The sequence below is a fragment of the Falco punctatus genome (genome assembly GCF_963210335.1).
Source record: "Falco punctatus genome assembly, chromosome: 8".
In the NCBI taxonomy this organism is placed as follows: Eukaryota; Metazoa; Chordata; class Aves; order Falconiformes; family Falconidae; genus Falco; species Falco punctatus.
The window spans coordinates 56,826,595-56,846,507 of NC_137588.1; the positions used below are offsets into that span (position 1 = coordinate 56,826,595).

At 42.6% G+C, this 19,913-nt stretch overlaps 1 protein-coding gene across 4 annotated transcripts in view; it reads right to left on the bottom strand.

Moving 5' to 3' along the window:
* SGCD (sarcoglycan delta) overlaps positions 1–19,913 on the bottom strand; it is a 355,601-nt gene that overhangs the window by 59,633 nt on the left and 276,055 nt on the right. For all 4 annotated transcript variants that reach the window (XM_080398161.1, XM_080398163.1, XM_080398162.1 and 1 more), the window contains one exon: positions 14,237–14,338. In XM_080398161.1, coding sequence (XP_080254287.1) covers positions 14,237–14,338 — 102 coding nt within the window. The remainder of the gene's footprint in view (positions 1–14,236; positions 14,339–19,913) is intronic.

Here is a 19,913-nt window from a genome sequence, read left to right on the forward strand (position 1 = left end):
CCCTGGTGTTACTGAAATTCAGCTGCTGCTAATAAGAAGAAGGGAAAACATTTCCATCTGTCTGGATTGGGAAAAAGAATTCATGTCTCTGATTCATCTCCATCCATATGCTGATATGTAGACAATACTTATGGACACACAGACATACGCAAGGTAGCCAGCAACAGAAATCAAATCAATCACAGATCACAGCGTGTGATTTGCCTAATTATGAGTAACACCTCACATTTTTTATCTACGCAAAAAGCACTTTGTGAACGAGCAGATGGCATTGCTATGGGATGGCACCATCCTCGACAGTTGCAGATGCAGAGCATTTACACAGCACGCTGAAAAAAATGACACAACACAAGCTGCTTCCTGGGAAAAAGATTCAAATTGAACAAGTGTCACCAAACAAAATACACGTATTTATTGATGTTCTGAACTTATCTGATCCAGCCTCTCTCCTCAAATCAAACACAGGCGCAGAGGCCAGGGAGTGATGCTATCTAGACATCATTAGAGTCTCTTAGATAGAACTGCCACGTGAGCTGCCTAGCGCAGAAAAGAGGCGATGCAGACCAACTTGGGTCTAGTTAGAACCCGCAAACAATTTAAATCCACACAAGCAGACTCCATAGGAAGAAGCCCTTCAGAGAAAGCAATTACACTGCAAAAGCAGCTATATTACAGCGCGGTTAGGGCTGGAGGCAGGACGGAGAAGGCCACCCACACTTCTGTGTTACCCAGCCGAGTTCTCTCCAATGCATCCGGCCTGTGAAATGACCAGGTTCAGCCCGGACACGTTCCTGCAATCCCAGCACTTCTGTTTCTGGGTTTCTATTGCAATTATAAGGCTCTTCTTTATGAGACCCGTCCCTCAGGTTTGCTGTGCTCCACAGGCATGTGCGGGTCTGTGCAGCAGGGAACAGGTCGGGGGCTCAGCGTGCTCTCCTTCCTTTTCAATACCTTCGTGGGAGTAATAATCTCATTTCATGGATCTGCATTTATTCATTCACTGGAGACCGTGCACTTGCCACTGTACAAGGCACAAAGAAAGATCATCTGACCATTCCTGGCAATAGAAAATTCAGGTCTTCTATTCAAATTCTTCCTTTTCTTTGCGGCTTGTCTGCATTTTTTTTTTCCCTGAGCTGCTGTAAGCATATACACTGCCGTGACAGGTTTGAAGCAGCTATAAAATGATTGATGAAAACCATATTTTGGCCTTGTTGTGGGAATATTTATTGTAGAAAAATACTCAGTTAACTCTGTAGGGGCATATCTGGGAGAACAGGAAGGCCAGAAAAGAAAGGCTGGGCCCACGACTGTGCTTCTGATACCAAAATATCTTGATCTGCTTTAATTATGATACAGGGTTATGGGGTCAGAGAAACATTTGCACAAACTGGTTTTGAATTGCTTTTATCTAACCACTTTGTTTCTTCTGCTGAAACGATCAATACTTGGCTTTAAGGAGGATGCTGCCAGTCTCTATGACTAGCCAGAGGCATCCCCACAGGAATAAACACAGGGGCCAAACTCCGACCTGCAGTGCCACAACAGTTCATGTTAGTGTCCGCCAGGAACCGTCTCAGAGGGGAAGAACTGCAACCCCCCCCCCCCTCTCCGAGAGGCCGAACGTCTAACAGCCACGGCAGCAGCACACTTGAAAAGGTAAAATGACAGCTGCAGCTAAGCATGTGACGTGAAATTGGAATTATCTGGAGGAAAGATGCTAAATCATGCTGGATGTTGCTACACTGAACACGTGTACCTACAAAGATAGCACGACAGCAGAGGTCTGATCAGTGGGACGAAAGCACGAGCAGAAGCTGGGTGCTCTGTGGTGGGACACGACCGTATCTTGCGGCTGCCATTCAACAGACACTCGAGTATCTGCCTCAGGGTGGAGAGAGGAGAGGAGCACACGATATTGCTGTGGTACAGGGCCAGGGAGCAAAAATGCATCCCTAACCAACACCGCTTGGGGAACTGGGAAGTGGTATTTCAAGAGATGTCAGGCTCACAGAAAGAGCAGCAGATGTTTTTTTCATGCCTGGAAGAAGACGGGAGTGTTGTTTGGGGAAATGGTGACTAATGGCAAACGCAGCCAAAGAGATTAGGATGTGTGAAGGTAAAACAGAGCACAGGGAGGCATATAAACGTCAAGGACCCTGAATTACTCTTTGGGCAATCAGCAGGGTGGCTCAGCCTGTGTGGTTGTCCCTACTTCTAAACAGAAGGCATTTGCCTCCTGATGTTTTTATTCCTGAAGTTCTTTCAGAACTCTGGAGGAACAAATCTGACCAGTGAACACACCTGCCCCGTGGCTCCCAGCAGGAACGGGCACAGGAAGAGTCCTGCCCGCACGTTCCCCTCTCCTGCTTCAGCTAAGCCACGCTTCCCAGAACGCTGCGTAATAGAAGATGTCCCAGAGAGAAACAAAAAGCCTGCTGCTTTCCCGACCGCGTACCAACATCAAGGTTCATCATTTATAAATAACAGCTGAGATCTTAAGGAAACGTAACATACACAGCAGAAGTCAGTTTGCAGTGGGAGCTGGGGATTTCAAGAGGTAGCAGAACGCAGGTGAAGTATTTTGGTTTGAAGCAACAGTAAACGTTGCAATAAAAGGTGCTTCTCAAGCCAGCAGCATTGACAAGGTACGTGCCATTGCCCTGCGTGGCCTTTACTTCATTTGAACAGTGAAGGATGTCCTGCAAAAAACCTGGAGGACACAGGCTCTCAACTCCCAACCACAGGAAGCATCAGAGGAACCGTGTTCAGGTTCATCCCACCAGCCCACTCTCCTCCAGCCATGGCTCTTTGGAAACCAAGTCACTAAACCAGCTCAGGCTGATCACTCACTCTAGACCTTTTACAGCAATTAGTGTGCGTTTGCCTTATGGATTATTTGGTCATTCGCTGTGTGGCTTCACCTGTGTGTACAACACAACGGTGAATCTGCTTTAAGGGAAACACCAATTCCTCTAAGGTGGTGAACAGCTATGCCCACCTTGTACTTCTACCCTGCAAAATATACCTAGAAAAATAACGATTTTAAGAAAAATAATGAGTTGTTCACACTTACAGATCACGCTCATCAAAAAAAACCACAAAACCAAAACCAAAAAAAGAAAGACAACATCTTTTGGCTAAAGGACTGAAAGCCCTGTTGGAGAGATATGCTTTTTCCGTCAGGCAAATGACATCTCTTCCCCCCTCAAATCAACCCAACTGTCTGTAATTTTATTTATCTCTCTGCTTTTAAATATTGATGTCTTACAAAGCTTCTAATTGCAAAAAAAAAAAAAACAAACACCCACATCTGACTCTTCAGCTGTGCTGCCTTGGGCTGCAGTCCTGTCAGACCACATCCAAGAGGAAGGCTCAGCTTGCATTAGTACTTGGAAAAGAAGATTTCCAGGCACTGTGAGGAGTGATATGGATGATTCAGTGAACAGCAAGCTTCCCTGCAAATCGGTAGCCACCCATTCATGGTGCCATGGGCAATCTTTGCAGCTGCTGCCGGTTTCTTAGCAGAGAAGCAGAACTCAGATGTTAACCACTCCTATTCATTAAATGCCCCATGACAAATCCACCCCTTGTCTAAATCAAGAGACAGACAATGGAATGATATATTGTTTTGTTCAAGGAGGAAAAGAGCTAGAAGCAGAGTATCAAGCTGCAGCTGGAAAGAAAAAGGAAGGAAAAAGCCTAGGTCATAAAAGTAATTTTCACTGCCTAGTTTTAGAATACAAATTAAGAATCCAACAAAGTATCCTGCACTAAGATACTGTGCAAATCCTGGCATGCATTTACCCACCATTTTCATAAACAGGGAGCGATTTACAAATCAAATTTTAGCACTGCTGCATTTGCAATAAACTTTAAATAAAACCTTTCCTTGTAGACCATAAAGAAGGACTTTCTGAGGGAAGATGTGTCTCTGTCCTTAGAAGGGATGTTTCTGGGGGAAGCTGGATGACAGCAGCACTGTACAGTTTATGCTATCTGGGGCACCTCGGCAGTGAGAAGGCAAAAGCCAGGGATGCTTTAGCTCCACTCCTGCTCAGGGGAAATTTAAGGTTTGAAAGTAAGGAATCTCCTGCTATTTCACGTAAGGGTGGCATAGTATGCCCTGATGGATGAGCAAGGAAGAAATACTGTGAGCTGAAACACCTTGAATTTTCTTTCTGTTCCATACGTCATCCCCTTTCAGAGAGAAATGAGAAGCAGACTCCCTGCTAGTACTTTGTACAACCTGCCTCAGAAATTGTAAGGTATACCTAAAAAGTTCATTGGACAGCAGATCGAGAGGAAATTAATGGATATGTAACATTTTATACTGAAAACCTGCAGTAAAAAATGAAAAAAGAAACAACAACAAAAGGCAGCATGGAAACTGCTTTCTTTCACCCCTTCAAGAAGGACAACTTTTTACCGTATCAGCTTTTATTTGGAAATAACTGCCAGCTCTGCCACCATGCTCCTTTACATTTGGGGCATGTGACCTACTAAAATGAGCATGCACGTGGACAGAGGACTCCTCACAAATCCTCAGCTGCTGAAGGAGTGAACGAGCAAGCCGCTTTGCTAACCCTCATGCCCTTCTCCTGTCTCACTCTCTGTCTACCTATGGACAATGAAAAACCTTTTGGAGGAAAGGGCGGTGTCTGTCCTCATGTTTATACAGAGACCAGCAGGATGGACTCCTGCCGGTGGCTTTGCTCTGCCACACACATGCAGTGTATGTAGAAATTACAGGGTGTAACCCAGCAAAGGACACCAGGTACGTCCAACTCTACATGTGTTGTCAATTAAGTTACTTATGTCCGTGAAATTACGCACATAATTAAATATCTGGTTGGATGGAAGCCTAATTCAACGATTCATTGACGAGTCAGAATGCCCACCTCTGTGACTAGACTTACAGCCAGTTTTACCACACGTGTACGGTAGTGTCCTATGCTAGTTAGTCCACTAACGCTGGCGTAGGACTGTCCCTCCCTGAAAGATGCTGGTGTACACGGGAGTAGATAGCCAGGCACAACCTTAGACAAACAGAGATCAAAAAAATAAAGATGTTCCAACCAGGGAGATGTTAACAGCCAAAGAAATCTTATTTTTTCTTTCAAAAGCAGCAAGTCAGTTTTCCCAAGACCCTCAACCAATTTGCCCTAAAAGAACAGAAGCAAATTTAGCATTGCTCTTGTTTCCCCCTGTGCTTGTCTTTCTCCAAATCCAACATCTGTCATTTAGAAACAGAACAATCAGAGAAACTCTTATTACTGGCACAGCAACTGCTAAATGAAACCTGGAAGGTCTGGCTCTCCTTTCCTGTTGCAAATCGAAGAACACACAAACAGAACTGTCTGTAAAACCAGTTGTATGTGCCTGCACTCCCTAATGACAGCACAGCTTGTCAAGTAATGCTTGCCTTACAAAATACGCTTGCCTTATAAAATACTTAACTTTGCTGCTGAAGTAGTTTTGATCAGCAGAAGCATTGCAGAAGTGTTTGCTGTCCTGTGTAAGAAGACAAGAAGCTCTGCTCTTGAGGCTTCTTGGAAATAGCAGAAAAACATTCTTTTTCTTTATAATTGGATCTTGCTATTTGTCTTCTACTGTTTCCTTTGTCTATTTGTCTCTATCTTCTCTCTATCCATACTGTATAAAATGTTATTCCTTTTTCATTTTTAGTATTAAGAAGTTGCTTTTATATTTCAGCCTTTCCAAAGCAGCCAGAATCCTGACTGTCAGCAGCGATGTCTAGACACAGTAAATCCTTAAACTCAAGGTCTTTGCCCTTGAGAGACGGAAATGCAGCAGTACACGATTGCATGTGGTTCTCCCTGAGCAGTTTCAGGGGCTTCGTAAGGCTTACTTCTTTCTGAAGCTACAGCTTGTTAAGATGAAATTTGGATCAAGTTTTGGAAGGAGAACGCAAGGCTAGTCTACGAGTGCGTTCAGTCCCATGGGCTGGTTCAGGTCAGCTGCAGTCAACTACCAGCAGAGCTTCTCTTTTAACAGTAATACCTGACTGGCAACACAAGTCAGCAACAGAAATCCCATAATCAGTAGGTGTGACTGACGTGTCCCACACTCATGAATCCTCCAATAAACCCCCTGTGCTTTTCTTCTTTTAAAATAAGATTAAACATAGAAAAATAAGGACGATGTACAGCTCCGGAAGGTTTAGAAGCCTGTAGGAATACTGAGAGGTCATAATAAATATCTAATTAGGAAAAATAAGCTTCACAGCAGCTTTTCCAGTTAATTCATAGAAGCAGCATGCAAATTCAACATGCCAAACCGAAGCCGAAATAACAAGATGCTAGAAGAGCAGCGCATATCCAAGGAAGGCAAGAAGCTGCCTGCCAGATGCATTCAGCTCAGCTACTTTTAATTTCAACTTTAAAATCTGTAATTCACATATAATTTTTTGTTCCTTTTGGGGAAATAAACTAAATCAAATGCTTATTCTATTCTTTTAGCTTTTAGTGCCTGCAGTCCTACCTCAAGGCTCATGCCTCAGATGAAAACAGGGTGTTAGCTGATTTGCAGTATTTCCATGGAAATACAGCCCCACCACAAACCGGAGCCTCGCTGTCCTCCTCTTCCAGCTGAAATGGAAACTGTTTCTAGGATCCTGGCAAAAATGCAATGCAACAGCTTAGAGACGGCAGAGCACCCAGCCTCAACCAGCGGCTCGCTTTGAGCTGTGATGCACATCGCTTGTTTTTATGACCACAGAGTCCAGCTGCAAATGTTAAACGAACAGGAGATGGGAACTGGATCAGAACAGCGAAACAAACACAATCCGAACAGCTCCCCTCTCCTTACACAACCAGCTCAAGAGGAGAGATTTCACCTGTCGAAGGGAAGAAGTCAAACACATTGGGAGATTGAGAAATTCTCCATCTCCTTCATGTTTAGCTCTGGAGCTGTTAACTAGCCTGCATCAACTCCATGGCCCGAACTCCCACCCTACAAGATGAAAACCACTGACTATAAAGTGCTTATTCAGCTTATGGGTTCAGATACTTCTGCAATGACCATACTGGGTTTTCTGGACACAAATCTCCACTGATGTTAGGATAAGAAAGCACAAACATGTTGTTCCCAGAGATAGTTCGGAGGTGTACCCATGATGAAAATATAGACAAAAGCCGAGGTAGGTAGCCCACTTGGCACAGCTGATTGACTTTAATAGGTGTTGATTACACTGCTCATATTGCATGAAATTAAAAAGCTTACAAATGTTATGAGCCATTACCCTTCCATTTAAGAGCGCTTATGACAAGTTAGCAACATTTAATGAAATCCTTTTCAAAATGCCATAGGCAGCCTCCAGGAGATTTTGCTCTGAAATGCAACTTGCGGAATTATTTCAAAAAGTTTGTTTACTTCAAAGCCTCCTCTCTTGCTCTTCTTTGGGATGCTCTGATTTTGCAGCTGGTGGGACACATCAGTTTCCCACTGTGTGCTCGGTGTGCAGCACAACACAACAGCCCATTAGACCATCAACGGGGAAAAAACCAAGCTTTAGTTCTGGTGTTATTGGAAGCACCCTTTCAGCCACCCTACCAAAATCTCCTTCAAAATTCAAAGCTGAGAGACTTCTGGCCAATTTTACTATAAAGGTAAAGGTAAATGTTTTCACAGTTGCTGTAAAATTTACTTAAACTCCAACCTTTTCAGCACACTGGAAATATCACAGAGCCACTAACTGCCCCCAAAGTGCTGGGGCAACCAAGGTTCAGTCTGAAGTAGGTTCTCTGGATTTTACTGCTTAAGAATGAAATTTATTAAGAAAGCATATCAGTTTTATATATCCCACTGGGCACTCAAAGCCTACTGCTGTACATGGACTGGAATCTGCTTTGGATGGTGATGGCAACAATACCCGTGCATGAGGTGAGGATGCTTCTGCCAAAATGATGCCTTTTGCAACTTGCTCAGCTGCTTCTGTTTATTTTTACTGTTTGCCCTGCTGCCTGCCAGCTCTCCTCTCTGTTGATAGCTGTCGGGCAAGCAAGACTCAAACTGACCAAACTGACAGAGACATATATAGCAGAAGTGCACACTGGCACAGAATCTAACAACAAGGTGCCTGGAGCGGTGCCACAACGAGTGCTTAACAAACCCTATAGGGAGAACATGAGATGGCCAGGCATGGCTGCAAGAAGCTGGCTTTTGCTGGCTGTGCCATCACTAGCACCCTTCTCCTTTATTAAAATTATTAGGGCTTTTAAACAATATTTTAACTTCTGGTGCCAAAAATCAACCAAGAAGTGGTAAGCTATGAACATGCAGCTAGAGGAAGTATTGTGCTTCAGAAGTCAACCTCAGATAGTGTGTGAGTTTTTTCAACCTGAAGCTACGGTGGGCAGCTGAACTGCCCCAGAGGCAAATGCCAGGAGACCAACATCTCCGTGAGCTGCCAGGAGCTCTTACAGGCTTGTGCATATCAGAATAAGCCAAAAAGATTCCTCCCTTCTTTGAAGAACCGGTCACTACGGGAATAGTTAAAATGCTGGGAGAAGCAATGGCCAAAGAGGCGGTGGGAGTGTGCAGGGACTGCTAAGCAATGGCAGCATGGCGAGACAAACTTCATTTCCACCCCATGATGGTTTCAGTGAGCGTGCTGAAATCCTTAAGCACTCTGCTAGACCAAATCATCAGGAACTAATTCAATATCCCTTTTCTGCTCTGTAAACTCTGACAAAGGAGGAAAAGGAATTACTCTGTTTCTTTCCTCAAAAACAGCAGCATTCTTTCATGCCATCTACCTGAGCCTTTACTGAGAGCTAGATTTCTACTGCACAGTTTGAGCATCATACAAAGTTGCAATTATCTTGCCATCTGCATTGCCTTTCCTCATGGGTGACTGTTGCCTTTTAATCCAAATTAGTACGTTATATTGTTTATAAATATGTATTTATGGCTATGAGGCAGGTCTGCCCCATTGTGGGCACATGTCACTGTTTAATCCAAGTACATGGTTTATTGTTTTCCAGGGTGTATTTTTAGCTTTGAGGCAGGCAGACCTGCAGAGCAAATGATACAAAAGAATATGTCCATTACAGAGCTGCTTCTGTGCTTTAAAATTATACCACTCTTCTTCCAGATCTGAAAATAGTGAGACAAGAACATTGGCAAAATAATTATTTATCACTCCTAAAAGCTTCCTTTAAAATTTCTATGATTCAAATACTGGGGCTAGGGAAAATGTAAAGTACAGATAAGCATATTTTATGCACTTGCTAGTCTTGCTTTTATGCTGATGAGAATTTACTAAACACCAGTAAAGGGAATAGCAGTTATCAGCCCTAATTCGCAACCGTGAATTTTTTAGGCCAAACAGATGCCCTTGCAGAATCGCAGCCAAGTGTTAATGACGGGCTCAGTCCTTGGTCCACTGTAGTCACTAGTTATTTTGTACGGCTTCAGATGAGACCAGGTTTGCTCCAATGCTCTGAGCAAGCACGCTGCTCTCAGTGAGACGCTCACTGCCACAGTAAGCAGGATAGGGACCTCGACCACAGAATCACAGAATCATTTAAGTTGGAAAAAACCTTGAAAGAACCACCCAAAGAAAGGAAAATAAAAAACAAGACGCTGTACTTTGCCTCAGGATTTTTTCTTTGATGCATAAGCTTCTTCTATATTATTTTTTCAACTGATTAAAAATAACGGGAGGCAGACCTTCCACGTGAAAGCAGCGAAATAGAGAGGCCTCTTTTAAAAGACACTTAAGATCTCCGCAAAATCTGTTCAGTGAATTTTGCCATCACTCACACCTGTGCAACAAGAGAATAGCTTGGAGCTCCCCCAGGCAGCAGAGGACAGACAAGAAAGGTTGTGCCCACGTTGAGACCCACGTTCCTAGACCTGCCCATCGGTGTTAAGACTGCTGAATGGGCAGGACCCCGGTCAAGAGCTTTATCCTGCAAAAAATCTTTGTCATTTTCATATATTGTCAAATTCATACTCTTGCCTTTAATAGGATTCAGGGTAAGAAAATTTAAGCTCACGTGTAAACATTTGCAAACTGCGGTTTATTTTTTTCTATCTATGCACTTGAAATGAACATTGAAAGGGCAAACCCATCTTAATCCTATCATGCCAATGTCTTTCTCTGCTTCCTAAAGCCGAGATTATCATCTCATTGGTTGTCACACCGCTCCTGAGAGAAGTAATTCACTTGATTTTCCTGTATAATCACAGCACAGGATTTTATTTCTGTTGTTATTGGAATGGAAAATGCACACAGCCTGTTCCCTGTCTTGCCCCTTTAAGTTATTTATAGACCTGGATATGGCACGCTTCAAAACACCCAACTGCACTAAGAAAGCTAAATCTGTTCTCGCTCTAAGTTTCAAGTAACCTGTTTGTTAGCAGCTCTTCTCAACAAAGGCAGGAAAATTTCCAGTTTTAAATTTCAATTCAAATCAAGGCAATGAAGACTGAAGACCACAAAACCATTGCCATTGCTTTCCAGCACATAAAATTAACAATTTGTGCTGCTGCGTGCAACTTTCAGTCAAAGTTTGTCTGATTTATAAGCAAGCAGATGGTTTACACGATAGTCCATAATAAATTACAACAATTAGAAAGACAGCTACATTTTGAGACTGACAGTGCAGCTGAGCTGCAGATGGGTTTATAGATGACCCTTCCAATTTTTAATAATCTCCATAATTTATGTGCAAGTAAAGAAATGCGAGAATTCCTAATGCACCTTCTTGACTAAGTACAAATCACTTTTATTTACACAGGCAATACTTCATGGTCCAGTTAACTTCTTAATTAAAGGCAGCAAGATGCTCATGTTCCATGCAAGTGGCATGGAAAATACCGTTTAGTGTGGAATATGTTCAGCTGGGAGTTTAAGATGCTCTGAACACTCCCGGAAAAGGGAATGCATCCATCTCATTTCTTTAAAACAAGACTACAAACAAAGGTGCAAACACTGCTTACCACCAGTTACTATTCATTAATCTCCAGATAAACTTGAGGCTCACGCCAACAACAAGGTTATGCTTATTCTCAAGCTCTGATGCCTAGAAATAGGCTCCTAATCCAGGAGGCATCAAAAAACCAGTATCATTGCGCCAGGACTAGGATGGGAAAACAACAGGAACAGAGACCCTTGTTATATGAAGAGAGAAGGATTCGGGGGATCATTCTTGAACGGGCGAGGAAAAAGGCAAGCAAGCGTGGGTGGTGTCCTTCCTGAGACAGCAGACAGTGGTGGCGCAGAAAGAACCTGGTTAGAAGCGGCTTTAAGAAGCCCGTTCACGTCAATGATTTTAATGGCCACTTCTCTGGCATGGGACCGAGCCAGGTCAGTCCAGTCCTTCTGCTAACATTTTTGAAGGGACTCCCAGAAAGATGTCTTTGTTGGGCTGTGATCAATTGCATGTCACAGCAAAACAGATTCGGTTCTGCTTGGCTGTAATTTCAGTTGCAATGAGCTACCTTCCAAAAGGTGCACGGCTACGTGCAACTGCTCTGTCCAGAAGGTGATGAAGGCAGCAGAACCCGCTAGAGCTCTTCAAGGCACCAAGTACAGAAACTTTTCTGTTTACAGAATTTACAGAAACTCAGACCCACACAGCCGGTCTCTTGGGATGACATTTGAGGGCTTTTCCTCCTCTCTAAACCTTGGTCTTCCCTTCCTGACAAATTAATTTGGAAAAGAACTCCACTTTCAAGTGGAAATCCATTACTATCTTTAAACCAGAAGGCACAGCTCCTAGGAAAGCCACCCTGTGTGTAATTGTAATTACCGCTGTCCTGGGACTTCAGAGATGCAGCAGAGAAAAAGAGGCTCCAGTGACAAATTTGGGCTTTCAAGAATTACCACAATTAATGTTTTGGAGATATTTTGGCAAGGATCGCGCAGCTCTGCCCACAGCAGGGGAGCAGCACTGCAGAGACACACGGATGGGAAAACCCACTCCAAGGAGGGACTGCAGCCACCTACAGAGAAGGTGACGCTTCTCCTGCCTTTCCCACGCAGCACCAACGCCCCTGCATCTACTACACGGAACGACAGCCAAATCAAATTTGTTGTTGCTTCTTTTGTTTTTTTTATATATGAAAGTCTTCTATAAATAACCAGTGTCTGAAAGTCTTTTGAGCTTTATATAAAACCATTATCTAGCACTGTACACAACTCTTAGGGTATTTAATTAAACTTATGAAAAATATTATATGTCAGCTTATTTACGGGATGCTCTTTACTGTTATTTGTCATGTTGTTTCTCTTACACTTTGCATAGTTAAAGCCCCATTATGCACTTCTGAAAACCCAGAGAATTAGTATGGATGTTCATCTGTGCTACCGAGTGCCGAGTTCAGCATTGTGGCACTATTCATCAGGTTCAGGAACTGCTAGCATGCTTCCCTCCAAAAGAATCCTGGGTCATACTACTGTTCTTTAAAAAAATATAGCCTTAGTTACATAATAATATTTTTAAATATAGCCTTGGTTATTTAATATTATTTTTAAATATCACATAACTATAATCCTTTGATTGAGAGCAACCCCTTCATTTGTTTACAAGTGGCCTAATTCACACACCCCACAAGAACACAGAAAATGATGGAAAACAATAGGATTGCCCCTGTTGCACCCAGCCCAGTACTAATTTCAGCATTATTGTGATCAACCTGAAAGCCAGCACAGGCGATTCCAGTTTAACTCCACTTAGAAATCAGACAAACTGTATGCATGGTTTATGTAACTGTACAGTTTCCAGGACTCATCTACCAAAGCCAGCAGGGATGCTCCTACTCATTAGGCTGCAGATCAGACCTTCTGGCTTGCAGCTAGATCCTTCTCTGGCTAACAGCAAAGATAATCCTGGAGGAGGGATATAGCAAGGAATGCATACAGGCCTTACCTTATGTTTCTTGTTCCTTGCATTCATTAAACTGTCAGTGGTGTGGAACCTAGTTTTATAACCTCAAGGAGCGGACACCTTTGGCCCCCCGCTGTATTAAAATGTAGATCAATATGGTAATACAAATCCAGTAAACTTCCCAGTAGCAAGAAGTGGTTCTCAGTTCTCTTAGTAATCAAATATTATTCCCAGCAATCTAACTAAAGAAAAAGAAATGTAAGTAGCAATTTGTCAGTCTATTTATCAAAGCGAGTGCTGCACCTTTCCTACACGTTACGTTACAAAGTATAATCATGTAAGGTTCTACAGTTTTGTTTTAATTCAGGGATGAAAACGTTTATATCTATAAATGTTTTCTTATTAACTTTGCTTCTTAAGTGATTATGCTTGTTGAAATCCATTCCTAGACATCCTACGGAGGTTACAACCTTCAATAATTAAATCGGATATTGTATTGGCTGTTGTGTTGATTATGCTACAAGTTCCAATTTCTACAAGAGCACTGAAATGCTCAGATAAAGGGAAGTTAACTTTATTTAATTAGCTATCTTTCATTGTTATCAAAATGGATAGACAGTATCTGACTCAAATTAACACTTTGGATCAGAAAACGAGACAGATGACAACTTCTGAGAAGGATCCTGGAAACTCTATAATCGTTCCAGTTATTTTAAAGCTGCTCAGGACAAACAGGATGGCATTAGAAAGAGAAAAAGTCACCAACAGTCAATGAAACTGCTCTTTCAATCACACTTGGGCTCTTTCCTATTTTCACTTGTTAACATCCTTGCTGCTTTCGTCAAGCAGTCTCTCCTAGTAGCATTGAATTTTAACCGCACAGAATTTTAAAACACAACATGAAATAGTACTGGGCACATAGTATGGGTTTATTGTGCCAGATAACAACAGACCAGACCCTTGTGCCAAGGCATCACCTCTCTGGACTCTGCTGAAAAGGAGTAACTAGTTAAATGTGAGTTGGATTTCACAGCTGCCTGTCATCCCTCCTCCTTGGAAATGTTAGGTCTTTCAGTTGAGGGTTATTCGTGATTTATTTCAAAAGGAGACAAAAAGACAATGTGAAACCGCAGAGATCCTGGAAGCATTTTAACTATGGCTTGCACGAACTGAACCCACATATACGGATTTGCACCTGTCCAGAGGATATAGCGTCCAGATGAAGTCCTCAAAGGACACCCACTGTCCTACTCCGCAAATTACATTTGTATAGAGGGGCCAAAAAAATTTATGCACTAAACATACCACCCCGCCATGTCCTGATTTCCTACTGTTAGGGCTACCAAAACATGCTTATTCCTTTCCCAACAACTTACTGGTCTTGACCGGATTTCTTTGGCGTAGAGAGGTTTCAAGAATTCTGAATCTCCTTCGAGCTTTAGACCCTTTTCTGTGATTCTCAGGTTCCCCATTCCATCCTAAAACACAGACAGAAAGAAACAACCGCATTAGTTACAATTACTAAATTCACCAGGCAGCCAGTGGCTGATTTTTTTTTTTTTCCCCATTGAGGATATCACATAAAGCACTGGGAGGCACTAGAGAATGCAATTACTTGTGTTATCCTTTTAGCTCTCTTTCTGTAAAAAAAAAAAAATCCTGTTCAGAACAATCTTCACTGCCCCCCAGTACACCACTTACACTGATGAAAGATGTTCTTTTAAGCTAGTCAACTCTACTCAAAGAGATGCAGCGATGTTCTGTGTTAACAGGAAACTATTCACTGTAATATTCACTGGCTGCCCATATATTAAAATACCTCCTCATTCATAGCGAATCCATATAAAGACTATTTGATTAATTCTACTGAACTCCATATAGAGAAAAAGTGATTAATTCCACTGAACCAACAAAAAAAGGTTTGACTACGTAGGAATACTGTGATAAAACGTGGTAGAGAGCTTGACCCCTGTTATTTGGGAAAATATCTGCAAAACGTGGACTCTTTGGTGGGATTTCTTTAGGGCTATCAGTCCTTACAATAAAAATGTGGGAACCTGGTTAGTTTCAAGTCTCACAGTCTTTCCTGAGCTTTCCATACTGTTAAGATGCTACACAGCTTTACTGGAACATACATTTGTGCTCTGGAAGAAGCAGAGATACACCAAAAATATTTTTCCAACAGATTGCTCTCCTGTCTTGGTCTAACTTCTGACTTTTCTCTCCTGTGATGACCAGCTCAGGATCAGAGCCCTTGCTCTGCTCCTTGCACAGCCCAAGCACATCCCAGCAAAGTGAACCTTTATATCCAAATCTTCAGGTCTCCTGCATCATCCTCATGCCCTTCAAACAACCATTGCAAAGTCCATTGGCCAGGCGTTAAGTGACTGATGTAACACACACGTCTGTCCTCTCCTTGTTTGGATTTCATACTCGCAGCTATCGGTCCTCACCCTCTCCCCAGCCGTCCCAGGCTCCCGGGTCTCCAGTGCTCCCCGTGCTTCCACGGTAAAAATCTTGACAAATGTTGTAAAGTGTGGGCTACAGGCCTCCAGCGGATCCCTGCAAATAGTCTCCTTTCTTTAGAAATTGTTTAGTTATGTCTGTCCGAGATGTAATGAAACATTTGACAAACCATAATAGCAAACAAAATACATGTCAAGATTTTATATGAGTTTTTTGTACGGTGTTTATGCAATAAGACAGGTATACAGATACACTGGCATGGAGGAGAATTGGAGCAAACTATATTTCACCTTAAACTTGTGAAAGTCATAACTTTTACTAAGATGAGGGATTTAGGTTCGCTTAGGCTATCATTGCTTAGAAATTTGTGTGTGTGTAAGAACCGTGGTGTGGGTAGGGAACTGCACAGTTAAATGTATCATCAAGCCCACATCAAACGCACGGTATTATTTCTAAGATTCAGGGTGATTGTCAAAGTCTGCAAGGATTGAGGTAAGTTGGGGTTTTCTTCTGAGAAAAAGATGGTCTGAAGAATACCTTTCAGCATAAATCTGACTGACTTACTAGGATCTGAGACTGATGCTAGCAAAATCTATGCCGTGATGTTAGCAAAATCTATGCCGCTACGTGCATAAATTAAGATTGGGAAATGACCAGGAGCTGGGTAGTCAAGAACTACCACGACACCCCTCAAACATACCCCTTAAGGAATCTTTCCACCTGTTTTTCCCCCCTCATTTCTCCAGGCTAGAGAAGCAGGACGGTAGCACTATGATACCTCAAGGCCTCCAATATAAGGCAGGATACAACAATCACAAAACCTACAACAGCTGGACCTCTGCGTGGGAAGGACATTGCACTGAGGGACACACATCAGCACTTCCAGGCAACAGGATTCATGTTACAGTGAGAGATGCTGAAACCAAGGGTCATGCAGGCCACAGGGTGTCAGAAGTAGTAATTTGGAGGAATTGCTGATCTATAAATCTGGACATGCCATACTGACTCCATGGCATCTCATCAGGCAATTCAGGGACTCATTGAGAGGGACTGCACTGCCTCCTCAAGCGCTGCCACGCGTGTCCTTAAACACTGAAGTCCAAATCAAAAGAGGCAGCTCAGCACCTAACTCACAGCTGTTTCAGGGATTTTAGAGGAAAGGGGATATGTACTTGGGTAGAAGCCCTTCAAAGATCAAGAAAAGACCAGGAAAATCCAGGAAAGCCACATGTATTCGGATATCCATCTTGCCTATTTTATAATCCAGCTGCAAAAAATAAACCACATCTGTCTACTTGCCCTTCCTCCCATTGCATGTGCACTTCCAGCTCTGGAAGAGGAATCGCTGTCACTAAAGGTAAACAGCCAACGCGAACAGATTTGCATGAACTATTGCCAAAAGGCATGAATTTGGAGGGATAAAAATCAAAGACGCAGCACAGCTCAGCAGTGGCACCGGTCACTTGCCAGAGGTTCTCCCGTTCCAAGAAGCATCGTTCCCAGGGTGTATCCTGCCAAGTAAAGATTGTTCTTGCCAGAGCATGGTGTCTTCTGAACAAAGGCAGGCTCAGGAGTGCTGGGCGATAAAATGACCGCTGTCATCTCATTTTGAAATGAAAGCTGTAAGCAAACTTTAAATAGAGACATATGCTGAAAACGCTATAGAGTGTTGGAGGGAGGGGAATGCGAGATGGGTCATAAAGTGCCACTTGCTACGTTCCTTGTCCCAGGTGTAAAATACTGGCTTATGAATTCTGGGTTGGTAGTGGCACAGAAGGGGTTCATTTTTCTCAAGCAAAAGGATGAAGGAAAATGAGTGAAATATGATTATGCACCAAAGAGCGGAGATTAAATTTTGATATGGTATGCTTTGCGATTGGAGTGAGCAGGAATTATTACAGCTATCTGCAGACCCTCACACATTTTCTGCTGCTAAAAAATCTCTACAGTTCCCCCCCCCCCCCCCCCCATATTTCAGTAAGGCTACATGCCCTGAGGGCTTTCACATTGCAGGGTCTTCTCTGGCTTCATTAAGAAAAGTTGCAGGTCATGCAAGCTGGTATCCACATACAGCTGCGAGGATGACCACCTCTGTGGATAAGCAACCCTGACCACTTCCAGGGCTCTCTCCTGAGCTGAAGTGGGCCAGTACCTTACCAGTAACATGGACTGATGGATAAAGGGACTTGTCCAGTCACCCCTGAAACTATGGCAAACCAGCAATTTCAACGGCTCACAACTATATTCTATCCTGAGTGGTGACACAGATCCAGCATTCCGATCTGCTCCCCTCTTGCGTGTGTCTCTTTCTTTCTTTCCTTCACCCTGTCTCCCAAGTGTCCCCCACAGGATTTTTGTATATGAAAAAACCACATTCGGTACATTTAGCTCACAGCTAGCAGGTCCTATACATCCCCAAGGGTGTATACAAGCCCCTATACACATGGGGCAACGTACTACAACCAAACCATCAAGAACACAATTTGATTTATATCATATAAGCAGGCATATTCTCTTACAAAACCACTGGGCTGGAGAAAAAGAGGCAATTCCCCATGTTATTCTTCTCAACCTTTAATCTCCATTCATCTTTCTCTCCTCCTGTGGCTGCCAAAACTAACAAAACCCGCACCCAGCAGACTTTATCTCTTGCTTTCCCTGGTGCCTGGGATTGGGATGCAGCGCTTAGCACTGACTCTTACCGTGATTAACTCTCTGCTGTTCATGTTTCTCATGATTAAAGATGACAGCTTTTTGTAGTGACAGTCTGGGTCAGTAGGTGAAAAAGCAAGCAAAGGTTATAATCTGAGTTTAAAGTTAACAAGTATCTTGGCCTCTTATAGTATAATCGTTATTAAATCATATTCATTTATTATTTCCCATTAGGAAAAAAAAAAAAAAAGCTGCTTGCAGTAATTATATAGCGATCCCAAAATACAGATGCATTAGAGAGAAAACATTGTATGAAAGACTACCTCTCATGTTGTTTTGGATAAAGCATCTTCATCCTTTTTAAATTATATGGTTTAATAACAAATAAATGTCATACTCTGCTACAGAGAATATATATGAAAGTTACTATGAAATTTCATGGACTGTGACCTATAAAATATAGCAGAAAGATGCCCAGAGTGACAGAGACCACCAGTTTTCATTAAACATTGTGTCTGTCACTGGTATATATCCTTATCTGCCACTCTATTGATTATGAATAAGTTAAAAAAAAAAAAAAAAGGCAGTATTGATTATATGATACACTGACATCTGACAATCTTTGTTTCTCTCCTTTTTATTATTATACTCCTCAGCAGGGAGTGAATGACTTCATTGTGCAGGCACAAGCCAGGTTTGTGGGAGCTTCAAGGAGGCAAGCTCCCACCAGGAGGCACAGCCCTGGAACTCCCCATTACTACCTGCTTTGAATTATTTGGCCTTTTGGTAGGGCTTGGTGAAAACCTTCACATCAATTTTATCATCTACGCCCCCTCTCTTTTTATGCAATGCCTTGTAATGGGCAGGCATAAAAATTTATGTGCTATTGCTGACTGCTCTGTGTTGAAAGGAGACTGATATGGTAAAATCCTGAATGAAATAAATGTCATTTCAGTGATGCTGAATGAGAAAGGTATTTTTTTTTTTTTTTTTAGTAGCTTGGGAAGCAAATCAGTTTTACAACCAATTACAAATGATGGTGTTAGTGTTAGTGGAAGAGCCCAGCATTGCTGCTATCCAATCACCAAGGCTCCTCTCTGCCTTTTGGATAGCAACGTGGCTATAGATGTGGGTAAAGCCTAGATTTTTTTTTTTTATTATTATTTTTTAATTGCACGGCTCATAGCAGGGAGACTCAGTTAACAGAATAAGGAAAAACCAGCCAACCTAACCAGAGACACATAACTGCTATGGTAAATACCTGGAAGTGGTACTAGCTGTACCAACCCCGAGTGCTTACACATAGGAAGAGGGGTAATTTTCAGTGGCGTCTGCTACCCACGGGCAGCTTTATTATGTCAGGCTGGGCTCGCACCGCAGTTTTAACCTAGCTGAGAACCAAGGCTTTGATCGCAAACAATAAATTCAGCCTCATGCTCCTCTGTGATTCCTCAGTTCTCCTGGCATTTCTGAATATAGAGGAGAATTTGCTGTTTATTGAGGTGTTTTTAAGGATTTTAAGGACACTGGTGATGGGGAACACAGAGAGCTCCAGCTGTCTGTGGGCCACCACCAGCATCGGTGGGTGCTTACCCACAGTTTTCCTTGTACCTCCATCATTTTTCAGTTTTCAGGAGAAAAACTGTTGGCACGGCAGGTAAGCATGTACTGTTTTTACTAGGAATAAACTGAAGTTATGTTTGGCAATGTCCTGTAGGAGAGAATTATCTCTGGAGACTGCTCATGTCAGATGGCTGAAACACCTGATTATCGTTGCTTGTATTATTGATCGCTGTGCTCTGCATCACTTCCAGATATGTGCAAGTTATTACACAGCTCAATACATCCAAAGTTAGGGGGGGAAAAAGCAAATGCAAGTGACCTGTTTTTTTCTTTCCCTACCGGGAAGATTTCTGTGCTGTTCCTCCACCTCTG